Source organism: Hibiscus syriacus, unplaced genomic scaffold, assembly GCF_006381635.1.
Source record: "Hibiscus syriacus cultivar Baekdansim isolate YM2019G1 unplaced genomic scaffold, ASM638163v2 tig00110597_pilon, whole genome shotgun sequence".
NCBI classification, from domain to species: Eukaryota; Viridiplantae; Streptophyta; class Magnoliopsida; order Malvales; family Malvaceae; genus Hibiscus; species Hibiscus syriacus.
Window position 1 is genome coordinate 7,837,132 of NW_024062795.1, and position 16,597 is coordinate 7,853,728.

Here is a 16,597-nt window from a genome sequence, read left to right on the forward strand (position 1 = left end):
ATTTTCTCTTATTTTAAATATCGATAATGATATATAGTTTTATACTGTATCGATAGGTTAAATATAAATAAAATAATAAAATTGAAAATGGAACGGTGGGAGGAAAAGGCCAAGAGTTTGAGGAGAAAACCGTGGGCGGCTTCGTTGGGTTTTCTAAACCGACTCGGAAGTGATGTATTCGACAGTCGATCAATAAGTTGATGTGATTAAATATAATAATGGCAACTGGATTATCATCTGTGATCCCCGTGATTATTAATTAACTAGTTATTATAATATATTTTATTTAACAAACAAACAAATGACTCTATGAGTTGAAGCAGACAAATTACTCAAAATTCAATTCATTTGTTGTACAATAATGCTATTATCGAATATTTTTATTCTTTTAAATAATTTTATTTTGTTATTGTAATGCTTCTGTATTCATATGCTTTAGGCAGTATTCAGTAGGACCTCTTCACCTATAGAATGATCACTAGAATGTATGCTCATACACTCATTGACCTGATAATTTATTCAGCTGATAAATTGACCAAAACTAATATAGGAAGATAATTCGAGCCTCTGCACTATTCGATCCATATCACTGAAATTGTATGACTTGTATCATCTTCGTATTGAAATGATTGATAAACAATGAGCCACGAAAAGAAAAATCATGCAAGCTGGTGGTATTTTACATATATTTCATAGTTCCTCTTTTCTAAGCAGAGTTTCTTACATGATATAGTGGGAGTGAAATAGCCGACTTTTCCCGGACAAAACAAAATTCAAATACAACAATAGCATAGTAAAAAAGAAACAAGAGAGAAGCAAATTTCATCTCTATGGCAGCTGGACGAGTTCACTATTCCTCCAGGTATCGTGAGTAAAAAAATAAATAAAAAAAGGTATTTACATCTATGACTATGAGCTACTGTTCCGAAACGGTTGTGAAGGACATCTATCTTCTTCAATGGTGGATTGCGGGTTCATGATCTTAAGAAGAGATCGATATTGTAGACGAACATTCTCCCCACTTCCAATGATCTTAAGCAAATACCTGCAAGAATTTTCATGAAAACTATGGAAACTTTCACCACTGATAGCGCTAAGCACCGGTACTCTCTCTGATCAGTTGACAAGTATACTTAAAATCTCTTGTTAAAGGTAAATTTCTAAAGAAATTTAAAAGTTGTGCTCAACCACAAAACATCATGATGCTAATTGAGAGATTAGATTACTTAATCTTCTATTTTGTTGCTAATGCTGTATCTATGAGGCTTAATTTTAATATTTTATAAATCAAGAAGTTATATTTGGTTTTCTACATTTACATTAGGATTTGGTATCTTAATTTGCATTCCTTATCCACTTAAGTTTTGTGCATCAGTAACAGCAAATCTCGGATCAAACCAACTCACCAGCCATTGAGACATTGGGATGTAATAATGGCTTCCTTTCCAACAAACTTTTCCGGTGTCCGTTTGTTTCCCTATACAATCAGTGTTCATTCCATTTCAAATTTCAATCTAATATTTAAGTCGGAAAAGTAATCATCAAATTTTGCAATAAATAGATGGCAAATGCACACACCTTAATTAACACCTTCTCGTTCACCAAAAATGGATATTGCACACCCCTATGCAACCCATTGTCCGCACCAATCTCTCCATTCTCCTACAGAAAAGCATTTGATGAGTATCAGATTTGAAGTTGAAAACAACTCTTAACAAATACATTTGGAAAGTTCAATGCGAGTGTGCTAAAAGCATTTTGAATAAAATTCATTTCAATTATCCCCTTTTTTCTTCAAACATTTAAAATGATTTCATAAGAAATTAAGAACTAAAATCCCAAAAGCAACAATCAACAGCTCAGCTTATCCTACCGGACTTCTAATGACTATTGCAACACTAAGCTACAGGATAGGAAGTTCACAAAGATGCATCGATGTAAAAATCAATTCACACCAAGTAGCCAGGTTGAATAATTAAATCATGTGATTCTTTTATTTTAGCACAACAAAGTAAATAAGTCAGATAATGCATTTCACTAGGATCCATTCCCCCTTTCCATGATAATAAAGACCATTTCCTAGATAATTACCAGATTTCAAGTAGCAGAACTGCTAAACTTAGTAAATTCAAGCAACTTTTGCCCATACAGAAAACCATGCATTTCCTCCCATTTGCATTTGCAAATAAACTGAGTTTTTAATATCCCCATCATGCACATGACAATTTATGCATGCCAAACAAAAGTTTGAAAGGATTATATCAAGAAAATTATTGAGAGTATACCATGCTTGATCTCTTGGATATATCAATTTGGACACCCATCTCCTTTCGTTTCTTACGGAGAGCTGCATTATGGAATAGCCTTCTATTTTCCTCTTGCTTCACAGCTGCAGCAGCAGCTTTTAAAGGGGAGAAAAAAGGGAAATGGAGACAAAACACACACAGGGAAATCAAATTGCTAAAAAAGAAAAGAGGGAGAGAAGTGAGATAGAATTAAGCGAAACATAACAAAACTACGCACAACAGGCTGGAGAAAACTAATGAAATTATCAGAATGTACCAATATTAGGGATCAATGATCCAGAGTCGATGTCTGCACTGCAAAGCGTACATCTTGACTGTGATGCAAACAACAAATGTAGTTATATTTCTTGTCTCTTCCCATCTAAAGGTAATAAATCCATTGTAAACAGTAGTGAAAATAAATAGCAGTGACTATCAATGACGAGCCATGACATACAAAGCAGCAGAAATCTAGTCAGAAAATTAAATAAAAGCAGACAATCTTTTGCACGTCTGTGTACAAGCATAAATAGAAACAAACAATAGATGCATGATAACATGAAAATAGCTTCAATATGCCACAAAATGAAAACATCTCCTTTACATCAAAAGTTCTTAGCAGAACACTTGGCCTTTCAGATTTATATTTTAACTTCTCTATTATATGAGTTTGCAGATTGCCTGATTAGAATTTCACACCATTTTTGGCAATAAAATAATCAAATGGAATTTAACACACTTTGGTGTGGTCAAATACCTCCAAGTTTGAGAAAACATACATTTATTTATCTAACTTGTATCTTAAGAATTCCTTCCATAAAAAATACAGCAGCTTTCAACTTGCTGAAATCTTTTGGCCTAAAAGGGTTTTAGTTTTTTCCTCAATAAAATTAAATGCAACTGCCTCCTAGCATGTCTTGAGAGTTAAAAGACTAGTTAAATTTCAAATTAATAGGTGTAGCCTTTGTCTACCTCCCAGTTGCTCTCTTTCCTAAGGACAAGAAGACGTTAGTATTAGTGTTGGCCGTAGAGCATTCCAAGCTCCCGGAAAAGAGAAATGCTGTTGTTATTCTTTTACCAAATAATCTATTCAATGTCTATTTTTGTAACTCATCCTGAAGTTAAACAATGATTCACCTCTATATCCCCAAGAAAGATGAGAACTGTCATTTTGTTGTGTAATCCATGCGGCCTGAAAACACAGTAACATTTCTGTTTTTCTTAATTGTAGTATTCTGCTTACCATATCAAGGACCCTCCTCAGCATGAGACCACCAAATGAATGTCCACAAGAAACAACCATAGCATCTTCAAGGAATGCACCACTATGAATCAAGGTAAAACCAAAAAAATAAATCAGCAGTGTCCTTCCATGGTACATGTGTAAAGAGAAATGTATCAACATGAATGGTGGATGCAGTGCCAATTAAGCACAAAATGAGAAAAGCAATTTTAAGGTCTATCATACATAAGGGAGAAAAGCCTAGAAAAGTCCTATAAAAGATGTGAGTTAATGAAAGATGCCCCAGTTCAAAGGTGGAGGTAAAGACTAGGGAAAACATGAGTTGGGAGTTTCGACAATGACTTAGTTATGTTGATATACTCACAATATGATTATAAACAATTTTGTTGACACTAAAACATGCTAGAAATGCATTTCAATCACAACTTAAAAAAAGGATACAAAATAGCTAAACCAAAGGAATGGACAAAAAGGAGAGTGAAACTGAGACAACTTACGACAAGGGGTCTGAGAGAACACTTCTTAATGAAGGTTGCTTATTCAAATTGTTTCGAACTCCCTGGGAATCCACAATTCATAATAAGGATTTCTAACAAGAATTGTAGCCAAAATATGAAGTTCAAAATGCAACTGCATGCAACAAAACTAACGTAGGTTCATTCAAAAAGGGAAAACTGTTGTGTAACCAGTAAAATGTTTTCACCAAACTCAGGACCAAATAAAAAATGTAAACGAAATTCACTTTCAATCAACCACCATATCCACCATGTGTTGAAACTTCGCCCAATAAAAAAGCTGACCAAAGTTGAATATTGATTTTCTAAATAAGAGAGAAGCAACTCAACATGGTACAGAATAATTTTATACATTAAATCAACTTTCAAATTCTTCAAAGGACATGTTTAAACACATTATGGTATAGAAGGTTATTCACCATAAATTTGTTTTCTGTATTCTACTTTTGCACCTGAGAATCATCGCATGAAATGCAAATTACGCAACAAGTCAGGACTTACACAAGTATTATCAGTACGATTGCACACTACATCTTCTTCAGCAGAGAGTTCATCCGTAAACTGGCTAACAGATATTGGTACATAGCTCTGTGGAATTACATGACCAGCAGCTGCAACTGGAGAGCAGTCCAATATAGCATTTCCTTGTGGCATGAACCTAAATGCAAGTGATGTCCTGATACCAAGTGCTGAAAAGGGTTACTCGCTGAAGTCAAGAAGTGCAAGTTGAATAACTTTGCTACAACAGTAGAAGCAGCAAAGCATGAACAAAACATGACTACATGTTACCTGCCACCATTATTAATCCCAGAAAGGTACTCAGGAGCAGCTCCATAGGAGGCAGCAGGACGGACACCGGCAGTGGAATGGCTAAGTGTCTTGCCAGTAATAAGCAACACATCCCCAGGAGCTAATCCAGCATCTGCTAGGTACCAACGACCGTTGGGGTCACAAACCTAAGGCATAAAACATTTAACGGATACACCCCAAAAGGATCATATAACCAAACACCCCAAACAAAATATGCATACATGTGTATGCAAGTACATTTTCTCTACTTATACATGCTTTTGTGTTTATGCAAGAAAATATATATGCACAGTACCATATTCAGAAAATATTTGATTATGAGAATCACTAAATCAAAGAATCATTTTTTCTTCTGCCAATAGAGAAAAATAAAGAGACCTGTAGACCAGGACCGTCTGAAGAAATCAATGTCAATAACCCCTTCTCAACTTCAGCAGTTGTTCCTGGCTTCCCTCCACCAAAAGCCCCCTTTCCATTTTGCAAAGAAATGTGAGAGTAGGTTGCAACAAGCACTGATGAAGACACCTCATTAGCAGGTAATGGAGTATCATCAAGTAAATGATTGAAAACGCTGTGTAATGCATAATTAACAATTCAGCATCAATATGAAGGCACTAAGCAGAAAGATAAAAATAAGAAAATCAATATGAGTATAATAATTCACCATCAGCATCACCATCCTTACTCGCTTTGTAAACGCAGGTGCCTTGCTATTGCACATAAAGCAACACGAGCTGCCTTCCCCATGCACCTAAATATATCATCCATGCATGGTGGAGACGAGTCCCAATCTTCCAAAACCCTACCAGAAGAAGATAATGATTAGAAACCAATTGGCCAAAAAGTAAAAAATAATAAATATATTTTTGAGAGAGTAGCAGCAGTTAAGAGATTACAAGTTACGAGCTTCTTCACATGGAAAAGGGTACAACTATTGCGTCAAAACAAGCATTGATAAGCTTCTTTCTTTTCTTTTCTTTTTTTCAATTTGTGTTCTTCTAGATTTTGATAAGCAATCTGATTCATGGTGATATAATAAAACTGCAAAAGGAAAACCATTGCTGAATGCTGTTTCAATAACGATCTTTAGCAATAAACTCGATTGCTTGAGTTGACAAATTATTGGTAAACGGAGCAAAGACAAAGTGACAAACTTCAGCTAACGTAGACATTGAAAGCAATCATTTGAACAGAAACACTAAATTTTCTTCACCAGAGCAGAAAGAAAAAAAAATATAAACATACCTTCCAGCCCTATACATGTAAACCCCACGGCTTCCTTTTCCAACAGTATTTACCCTACTCCGAAAGTACAACCGCGCGGCTTCCAGCGCGCAACGCATCAATGCGGCATCCTCGTTCCCGAACTCAATTACCGCCGCATTATGTCGCATCAAAGAACCCGATAAAGTGTCAACGGCTCTCACATAGGAACCAGAAGGGGCACCATCATAGGGAGAAATATCGGAAAGCCTAACCCTGGCGAGTGGAAGTTGGGCAGTCCCCATGGTTACGATAGGCTCACCGGAAGGATGCGCGGCGGAGATCGGAACGGCAACATGCTCGTGGGGCTGACGTGGGCGGAGAGGGAGAGGGGATTGCGTGGGAGTCGGTGTAGGGGATCTAAGTGAAGCGTCGGAAGTAGGTGGAGGATGAATCGGCGGCGTCGCCTGCTGCGGCTGCTGCATCATCATCGCTGCCATTAATCATCTCTGAAAAAGTGAAATGAAAGGGAGCAGGTTTGAAGTTAGGGTTTTGTGCGAATCATTATTGAGGAATTTGGGGCTTTGATTGAACTGCTACTGGATATGGAGTATCGTATTAAAAAGATAATCAATAAACACATAATAAGTTTATACATTTTGGGCAAATTTGTTGAATTTGAAGGTTCCACATTTAATTTCCTAAATATATTGTCCCTTTTAGATTAAATAAACCAAATAAAATCAAAATAGTGACTTAAGTTTTAGGATAAATTATATTAATGACCACTGAAATTTAATATATTTTCATTTTAGTCTTTAACATTGAAAAACTTTTATTAAACTCAATTCGAAACTTTCATACAAATTATCGAACTATTAAACCATTAAATACAACTGATATTATACATCTATTGTCCATGTATCATTCATTCTAATAAAGATATTATTTTCTAATTTTTTCAATTAAAGATTTTTCAGTTCATTAATTCTTATAAATCTCCTTTTAAGTTAATTTTTTAAAATAAATAAATAAATACATGTTTAAAAAGATATTTTAGATATTTTTAAATAAATATAATCAATTGTACTTGAAAGTATTACAATCAAATATTAAATATTTATTTTAATAAAAATTATAAACACTTAAAATAGAAAATGTATAGAATTAAACCATTATTCTAGAAAGGATAACGGCGGTAGAAAATTCCAAGGAACCCGCTAGCATGTTTGGGAGGGAAAGGCAACGGTGTTGATTAACTGAACGGAAGAAAGATATTAGCTTACACGCTATCTTAAACCCAAACCACATTTCTTGTACTCAACAAAAGTGTCAATGGCCGCCTCTCTCTTTCAATTCCCAATTCATTATTTCGTCTGAGATTTATCCTTCTCAACCCTCTTCACCATCACCAAGTTCCTTCCTTCAACTTCACTTTCACTTCCTTCTTCCATTTAAAGCTTCGGGGATTTCGTAAATCTTTACAGGATATTATGACAAGCTTTGTACCTACTCATTGTTGTAATTTGTCGGTTGGGGTTTCAGAACACGCTTGCAGCCGCAGGGGAAGGTTTCATAAGCCTCCGAGACTGAGATGTTGTGGTCCGTGTTTTCACCTCGGTGGGTTTGGTTTTTCCCTGGGTCAGGGTCAATATTTTGTTGCTAGTACGCCGCGGAGTCGTCTGAGATTTGCTCCGATCTTTTCCAGCGCCGTGGATGATGGGGGAGCTGAATCGGATGATCCCGAGGACGGGAATGATCAGAAAGAATCTTCACAAGGGGAGAATGAAGGAGTACGCTTGATCTTCTCCTTTTTAATTTGTTAAATAAACATTAAATTGAAAAAGGTTGCCATTTTGTTATTGGGATGTCTTTGAGATGAACATAGTCATGTTTATTGAATTGGTGGCATATTGGGGTTGATTTACTAAATGAATTACAGGGTCAATTCCTATACATACATGTACGTGCATACATATACATACATAGTATATATGTATGAATCCTTATTTGAAGTATAAAGATAAGAACACTTGATAGTTGATACTAGGAATTTTCCTGCCACTTGAATTGCTTAATCTGTTACTCATGAAGGTGGGGTAGTGCTCTCTTTGAATATCGGTTTATAAACAGTAAAAATCTGTATTCTTAGGTGGCAATTTGGGGAACCGGGTTAATTTAGTTTTGGGTTGTAAATTGTACGTATGGATGCAAACTAATCGAGCTTAAACGCAAAAAGTTGTGTTTGTATTCCTTTGTTTATTTTAGAAGGTGAACATGTTCGATAAATTTTTAGTATCGCATCCATGTTCACTTATTTACTTTTAAAACTGCTCATGTTGATTTGTTTAGCGCAAATATATTCTTTAACTTTCGACATGTTTGTTTAATGTTTGGCGACCGACACACTCTTTTTATCCTTCTTCAAAGAAAAATGGTAAAATTATGCCACTAGTCCTTAATTTCCTTTGGATTCACAGTTTGAACCATAAAGTTCACCTTATATTTAATTTAGTCCATACATTAACAAATATTTAAAATGAAAAACATAAAAGGAAAAAGAGAATTGAGTAAACGAGCACTTATTCGTGAACATAAACGAACCGAACACACCTCTATTTGTGTTTGTTCGTTTATTAAATGAACATAAATTTCTTGTTGATACTCGTTTATTAGCTTAATAAACGACATAAACGAATGTTGTACGAACAGTTCATCGAACGTTCTGTTCACTTACACCCCTAATTGTATGGTTGCTTCCTTTGTGTCAAGGTCTGATTACATGCTGTTGATTTCTGGATTTGGGTTATTGAACTTTTTAGTTTTTGCTGGTTGGACTGGGTAGCCTCTGTAATTCTATGTCTATTTCGATGGCGTGGAGAAACTGGTTACGTTTTTTATTGGTAATTTTGTGGATTCTTGTTATATCCTTCGTTGGTTTGTTCTTTGTGGACAAGTTCATTTTTCCAGGTTTCTCGTCTTACATTCAAGATCCTAATGCGTGCTGTTATGATCTTTCATTTTGCAATTATCTCAGAAAAACAGTGATATGCTTCGGGAAAACCTTGAACGAATAGTTGGCACGGATGACTCCACCTTTAGTGGCTTAGACCTGGCAACTCTTATAAGGAACAAATATGGCAGGTCCTATGATGTTCAATTGATAAAGAAGGTATGCATTTCTAAACAAGAGGATGGCTTTATCTGCTTATGTTTACTTGTTCTAACTTATAGATTCTTGGATTATCGATGTTACTTTTTGAAATGGTAATTTATGATGAGTTTTCAGTTTTCTAAGCAAAAGTTTGAGACTGTCTTTTCATGTGTAGAATGTAGATGAATCTTGTCAAGGGTGCTTCAGCATGTTGCCCGATTTGTTTAGAATTATCACCTTGATGTCCCTTTTTCTTCATTTGCATTTGAAATTATGACTGAAAATTCGTCACCTTGTCTAATGGGATAAAGAGATCATTTTTATGTCGTTTATATGCAAAAAAAGGAAATAAAAAAAACATGGTTTTACAACTAAAAACTTATAACGATTCATTTCAAGAGCCAAGCTTCAACCGATACTATAAAGTTCTAGTATCAGCTTACGAAAACTGCTTTGTTACTTTAATTATAGGAGGTAAAATGTGTTTAGCACATTCATATTGGTACTAGAAATATGCTTTTTGGCATATTGCAGGACCTGACTATGATTTAAGACTTTCTTATTAAAGAAGACAATAGTCTTGCCCGTCTAGCTCAGTTGGTAGAGCACAAGGCTCTTATCCTTGTGGTCATGGGATCGAGTCCCATTGAGAGTAATTCATAACGGAGGTCTTTCACGAAAATTGCTCTCAACCTGACGTTGGAGGCAACCTACTACCCTACATCCCCCTTACCCTATTACATATGGGAATAAGGTCAACCAATTTTTTATTAAAAAGACAATACAGCTAGTTTCTCCTAAATAGGTGAACTTTAGATCACATCACCATTTTCGTATCTTCAGGGGCTTATCCTATACTTCCATTCAGTATTGTCTTGTGGTGGTTGGATTAATACATTGTTCAGTTGCTAATTTGTGTTTGCGTGAGATTTTTATTGTATCACTTAAGAGTTTACTTTTGCATGCCTTAATGTAGGAGTTCATGGGAAGAAATCTCCTTGCACTGAATGTTATGTGGAAGTACATGGAGCAGGTATTTTGATCTGCAAATTCGTGTCTTGTTTATACACTAATAGCATATTACAAGTATACGAAAAAGCAAGTAGCCTTGGGGGCATTTTTTTTATATAATCATGCATTATGTTCGTGTTCTAAGTTCATCTTACCCTTTTCCTGAAGAGATCATTTCCCTTAACCGAAGAAGAATATCTCCTAAGGCTTGATGATGTGGCGAACACGTTGAGATGTTGGGGAGCAGTCTCGCACATTCGTAACAGCTTGGCAAAGCTGAAAGAGCGCCCTCGAATAGGGAAGGTAAGGCATTGATTCTATACATGGTTATATTGGGATTAGTTTAATGTTAATGAGATGATGCAGGCAGTGAGCATATTTATCGACATGGATGAATCGGGAGGTCGTGCAAATGAATGGATTTACAAATAGTCCAAATCGTTCACCAATCATAGTAATACAACAGCATCATCATCAATATGTATGGAGTTTATGAAAGCTCTACGCCTCGCTTCAATCCATCGCTCTCGATCTCAATTTGTGCACTCCTTATCCCATGCTTAAATTCTTTACTTATTTACTTCTCATCAACAATAATCATCAATGGAGTAAACTCCCTTGCAATTAAACATCATGTTATAAATATATGTATAAAGGAAATAGTGTACTTAAAATATTAAATTTGTTATATATATATGTATAAAGGAAATAGTGTACTTAAAATATTAAATTTTGTGAAACTTCATCACATGTTATGCTTGGTGACAGCGTTTTATCCATTTTCGGTAGGCGGAGAATAGAGGCATTCATTCAATAGCAATTAACCGGACCAGGTTCAACGAAGAACCATCGTTGAACCAGATGAGTCCCTGAAGAGGTACTGAACTTAATATTAGTCAACCCTAAATTTAGATATAACTATAACATCCATATGTAAACTATAATTGATCCAATAAATAAGCGTAAACAATAATTGATCCAATAAATAAGCAATTCATACAATGAAACCCTAAAAAGGAAATTTCAATCACCATAGCCTTCTTCCCGCGGCTACTTTTTCCCCACATTGCCGGGTGGATGGTTTGGAGGCTTCTCTACAGAAGTTAAGCTTTACAGTGGAAACCCAGAGTGATGTTTTCAATTTGCTAGTGAACAACCGGCGAAGCCAGGAAGTGCAAGAAACAGCATTGTGGTTAGAGCAGATTGAACTGAATAAAAATAACCTGTATCTTTTCAGGAGCACCAAGTCCAGCAGCAGAAATATGGGACGCGGCCGGTTCTGCGAATGTAATTGGCTTGCTGCTCGGTTTCTGCAGCTTGTTGGTTTCGCTTGGCTTCTCCTGCTGCACGCTTCTCTTCTGCCTTGTGCCTTGCGGCAGCTAGTTTATTCATGAGCTTATCATGAGCACGGGCCTTCATCATTTCAACCTCAACCTGAAAGCCGAAAATCATCCAATCCGGTATATAAATTTATATCTACTCATTAACAATAGAATTTCTTACCAGTATCTTCAAAAGGTGTGGTTAACAGCAAATTATTAGTTTCGTTCATCCTCAGCATAAAACTAAGCAATAATCACGTTTTTCATTTGCATATACTTAATACTTAAACAAATTATAACGGTTTATGGAACATAGAGGAAAAGAGGACACTGCTATCTTAATCCTATACCGATAGATAATCAGTTGCCTACAGCTTAAGAGCATGGCATAATTGGATTGTTTAACGTGTAAGTCAAGCTTGACTTGACTCTTCAAACCTAATTAATGTCCATAGTTTGAACTTTGAATCCATATCATCTCCTCCTCTGAATGTTATTTCAACCCTATGCTGTTCTAATACAAGTACCAGAATTAACAATTTATGTAAACTTTTCGTCATGCTCAATATAAACACGAGAAGTAAAATAAATCGAAAAAGAAAACTATCTCCAAGATGTATGGAGAAAGACTATGACTATTAGTTTTATGACTTGCAATAGGTAATACATAAATAACAAAGTGACAAAAAATAAATAAATTAAACGCTCTAATACCTCGATCTTCTTCATCTCAGCTTCAGTTTTAGCTTTTCGATGGCTCTCCCATGCTTGAATTTTCATTCCCTCACGTTTGAACCTGGATAATTGCCTCATAACTTTACAATTCAAGTTCCAGATGGAGTTTTAACTAAAATAAACTACCAATGCATAAGTGGTATGCAGATTTTTGTATATGAATCAATTACCCATACACTTAAGTGTTAATATTCTAAAAACAAAAGAAATCCCATAAAAAATCCAACAGAGAAGTATCTATAGAAACGTAGCATCAATATTGCAGCTTAATAAAATAACAGAAAGATTCAAAAATAAAGAGAAAAAAAATGCATTGACAAATTATTTAGAAAGAAAATACCTGGCCATATACTTGGCTTTCTCTGCTTCCTCCCATGCTGCTGCACGGGTTTCAAGGACATTTTTAGATGTATGTTCTGGTGCTATAGTTTTCAGAGAGGTGGATGCATCCTTATCCTCCTCCTCCTTGCTAGCCCATGCAGCTATGTTTGTTTTACCCAGCTGGGCCCCAAGAACCATAATTTCTCTCCTTGTTTTCATCTGGAGCTCCTTCTCCGAGAACTCCATGTTCAAACCCAAGTGATCTTTCCCTGAATTTTCTGGAGATGCAGATGGCACAGCTCTGCTGGGAGTTGATGGCCTGGATGAATTTGGGCTCCGAATTGGTGTGGTTGACCGCACAGGAGTTCCTGTCCTCGAAGGTTCTTGGCTAGCAATAGGAGTCATTTCTGTGCCCATATCTCTCATGGATACTGATCTAGCTGTTGAAGGAGGGGGAATAAACGTCGTAGCACTATGTATTGATATTGATGAATCATGCCGGCTAAGACTAACTGCAAGGAAATCAATAATTAATTTCTATGTACATCGCAATTTACTAGGAAGCTTCATGTTAGACACATTTAACGCGTAGAAGTTGAGTCATTTCATTCAAATAGCATTACTGCAAGTTCACCATGTCTGCTCTTTTTGTGAAATTTTCCAAGTTCACTCATTTTCTGAAGCTGCTCGCGGTCTTAAAATATGGAGACTAAAGATCTAAAAGACTAATGTACTTGCTCTCTAAACTTCTTTGAAAAGAAACATCTTAAGCTAGTAGAAAGGCTGGAAATTACATTTTGGATCCACTTTTCTATGTGAAACCGAAAAAGGGAAAATGGCTTGCCAATCCCTGTAAGCTCGTATTGACATTAAAAGGGTCAGAGCTGAGATTGTTGCTCTTGTAAGTTGTGACAGAAAAAACAAAACTTCACATTTACTTGAAAATATAAAAACTAACCACAAAAAGTTGACCAAAGAGGAACATAATACTTCTAATACTATCAGTAAGACAGTAACATGAAGGAACTTCCTGTTTATGCACAAAAGACTCAAACAGAAGGCCCCCCTCAAATGATATAGGTTTCAATCAGCCAAATATTCATCACTGCATGATTTATTCGGTACAACACAAAATGTCCAAATTTTAACATGATTTGTGCTCAAAAGGGGCTAATTTCTTCAATTAAAAGCATGAGTGGGCTTGATATGAATATAAAGGCTAATTCTTGTAACAGAAACGTGCAAATTTAACTAAGACTAATTTGAACATAAAGTAAATCCTTACTAGCTGACTCTGCAACAGAATTCTCAATCAATAGTACAGGCTTCCCATATGAATCCACACCCGGGTATGGATCACTCTCCCAATTCACAAACTTCTTGGCATGGTTTGTATCAATCCTTTTCGTATCCGGTTCTTCAAAAGGAACCATCCTTTGATCTGGAACTTCAAGAACCACCTTAGTAGACGACTGTTTCCCATGACCAAAATTACCCCCTTTTCTTGATCCCACCCCTTGGCCCTGTCCTGTTTTTGGCCGATTCGCAGTAGGACTAGCTATCCATTTCTGAGCATCATCCCATTTAGATGGAGCCGGCTTAGAAAACGGACCAAGGGGAACCCTTTGTGGTGCCCGTTCAGTCTTCTGAAACTCAAAGATCGATGAGGACACATTCATATTGTCATGTCCACTATCGTAATCTAAACCAGGATGATCCTCGATGAACCGGTTTCGAGTAGTGCCTAAAGAATGTTCCTTTGATCTTCGGTCGCTACCATTCTGCAAAGCAGCTATGGAATCTGCAGTTGTGGAAGTGGAACATTCTGGAAGAACACTCACCACATCTACATCTTTGCAACTATCAGAACCACTTTTCCCTGCACAAAAATAAAATTAAAAATAAAAATCAACAGTTTTCACACACTTTTCATTCTCTTCAACTTCTCCTTTTTTTTTTGCCGAATCTATTTTCATATGCATCAAATGAAAAAATACATCAAAAAAGCAATGAATAAAATTGGAAAAATACCTGAATCATCATCAAGGTGAGAAAGTTGAGATCTTAAATCTATTGAAGATTCAACTTGTTCTTCTTCTTGTTTTCTTTTCTTTTCTATTCCTAATAGCATAGTCCTTAGCTTAGCTGGGGAAAATCCACCTCCGCCCTACGCAATTTCACAAACACAGATTTGAAAAAAAAATTCTTCAGTCATAAATAGATTTGAGCAACCAATCAACAAATCAAAATTTGAAAAATGAAATTGAAATCTCCACTTTCTTTCTGGCTAGCTGTCTCACTTTACCAAAAATAACAAAGAAGCAAAGCACTGGACGAAGAGAAAAGCCATAAAAAAAGGAGATTTGCGAGAAGCATATGTACCTGAGGCTTTTGGATTCTTTCGTAATCCATGGAAACGATAATCGATTTGCTTTCAATCTAATACTCCAAAAAAAAACTCAAAAGAAGAAGCAGCAGCAGCTAGAATCACTGAACTGGTAGCATTGCAGCTGTTATCATGAGTACAATGCTTGTTGCTTGAGAGAGAACCGTGCCGTCAGAGGATATGGAGTCATATGTCTCGCTTTCGCCCTATAAACTGACGAATTTCGTCAGAAATGAAGGAAAGTAAAAAAGAAACATTTTTATATAATAATTAGTTTGCTTTTGAGTTTCATTTGTGAACTTTGGATGCCATGGACAAGGGATCAGAGGAAGAAAGTGACAAAAATGATAAATTTTAAAATATCTAGAAAAATATTTTTACCATTTTCTGGATAATTATCCTTGGATACCCGTCTCTGACAATAGTTTTGTTTTTAACTAGGAATATAAACTGTTTTAATTTTGTGAAATCATTAAATTTGAATTAAAATATAGTTTTACGCGCCTGTTCCGAAATTTATTTTATGAAAATTTTGTTAATAGAAACTAAATTTGAAAAATATTATAAATATTAATAAAATTATATAGCATAATAAAAATTAATTTTAACAATTATGATTATTGTTCTATCTAAAATAATACTGTAATAATAAAATTTTTGAAAATATGTTATTTTTAAACGAATAGTCTTTATTTAATACATTATACTTAAATTATTATGCACGAACCAACTTACATTACTGATTAATAGAATCGTTATTTTTAGAGGTCTTAGATTAAGAGTACTTAAAACAGATATTACTTTGTAATCAACTTTAATTTAATTAAGAAAATTCTTAAATTAGTATAAAAATAATATTATTTAAATAATCATCAGTCTTAATAATAATTATTAAAAAAAAGAATTTTTTTCGGATATATATTTAAACGAAGATGGAGAATTGGAGATGATTGTCTCTTTTCATCACTTTTGAACGAAAATCTAGTCAAACACACTTCTATTTGACCGTAGGAAGTTGCTTAAGAGACGAGTCTGTCATTTTCAGTAAACAACAGTCCAATTAAAACATTACTTGTATCCTTTCTATTATCTTTGTATTTAAACAACTTGATATTATTTAAGTATGTCTTGAAGTGTCCTTGTTATGCAGAAAATTTTCATTGTAAAATTTACCCACCAAAATTAAGTGTATAACCCAGATCGATCCAAATTATAATATAGCTTACAAAAACATAGTTTACGAAAATAAAGCAACCTAAACTAAATTATAATATAAAATAATTTAATTAAAATGCAATACATTTAGAAACGGATTAGTTTTACTTTTAACAAATAAATCATTAAAATAAATATGATAGTTATAATTATTTATAGAGATAAAAAAAAACAATCGGTAAATTGATAGGGGAAAAAATCCAGATTACATCTTTCATCTAAGATTAAATTAGACTTAAATTTTACCTAAAAATGATTAAATTAATTAAAGAAATAAAAAACAATCGGTAAATTTATAAAAAAAAATCCAGATTATATCTTTCATCTAAAATTACTTAAGTGGGAATGAAATTAAACCTTATATTACGCATGAACGTAATTCAAGATTGTAGTTTAC

The 16,597-nt window shown here is 34.9% G+C and overlaps 3 protein-coding genes across 6 annotated transcripts; 1 reads left to right on the top strand and 2 right to left on the bottom strand.

Annotated features, from left to right (window-relative positions):
- Positions 1–655: 655 nt before the first annotated feature.
- On the bottom strand, positions 656–6,763 carry LOC120133845. Of its 2 annotated transcripts, none has more exons than XM_039150350.1 (12): positions 6,099–6,763; positions 5,539–5,655; positions 5,232–5,424; positions 4,833–4,999; positions 4,545–4,719; positions 4,026–4,087; positions 3,529–3,610; positions 2,563–2,620; positions 2,286–2,401; positions 1,579–1,659; positions 1,407–1,477; positions 656–1,045 (listed from the first exon to the last, which is right to left on the bottom strand). In XM_039150350.1, the coding sequence occupies exons 1-12, from the start codon at positions 6,554–6,556 to the stop codon at positions 910–912; spliced, it is 1,716 nt and encodes a 571-aa protein (XP_039006281.1). In that variant the 5' UTR covers positions 6,557–6,763; the 3' UTR covers positions 656–909. The 2 variants fall into 2 exon arrangements, with proteins under 2 accessions (XP_039006281.1, XP_039006280.1); XM_039150349.1 differs by having other exon boundaries at positions 1,579–1,662.
- A 557-nt stretch (positions 6,764–7,320) lies between these two features.
- LOC120134147 lies at positions 7,321–10,850 on the top strand. 2 transcript variants are annotated; one of them, XM_039150619.1, is made up of 5 exons: positions 7,332–7,849; positions 9,094–9,228; positions 10,187–10,243; positions 10,390–10,524; positions 10,588–10,824. In XM_039150619.1, exons 1-5 carry the CDS (start codon positions 7,550–7,552, stop codon positions 10,651–10,653), a joined length of 693 nt encoding a protein of 230 aa, XP_039006550.1. In that variant the 5' UTR covers positions 7,332–7,549; the 3' UTR covers positions 10,654–10,824. The 2 variants fall into 2 exon arrangements, with proteins under 2 accessions (XP_039006551.1, XP_039006550.1); XM_039150620.1 differs by lacking the exon at positions 10,187–10,243 and having other exon boundaries at positions 7,321–7,849; positions 10,588–10,850.
- Positions 10,851–11,180: 330 nt separating this feature from the next.
- LOC120134061 lies at positions 11,181–15,373 on the bottom strand. 2 transcript variants are annotated; one of them, XM_039150540.1, is made up of 6 exons: positions 14,982–15,373; positions 14,631–14,766; positions 13,885–14,478; positions 12,619–13,039; positions 12,258–12,339; positions 11,181–11,655 (listed from the first exon to the last, which is right to left on the bottom strand). In XM_039150540.1, the coding sequence occupies exons 1-6, from the start codon at positions 15,009–15,011 to the stop codon at positions 11,455–11,457; spliced, it is 1,464 nt and encodes a 487-aa protein (XP_039006471.1). In that variant the 5' UTR covers positions 15,012–15,373; the 3' UTR covers positions 11,181–11,454. The 2 variants fall into 2 exon arrangements, with proteins under 2 accessions (XP_039006471.1, XP_039006470.1); XM_039150539.1 differs by having other exon boundaries at positions 12,619–13,111; positions 14,982–15,350.
- Positions 15,374–16,597: the final 1,224 nt, after the last annotated feature.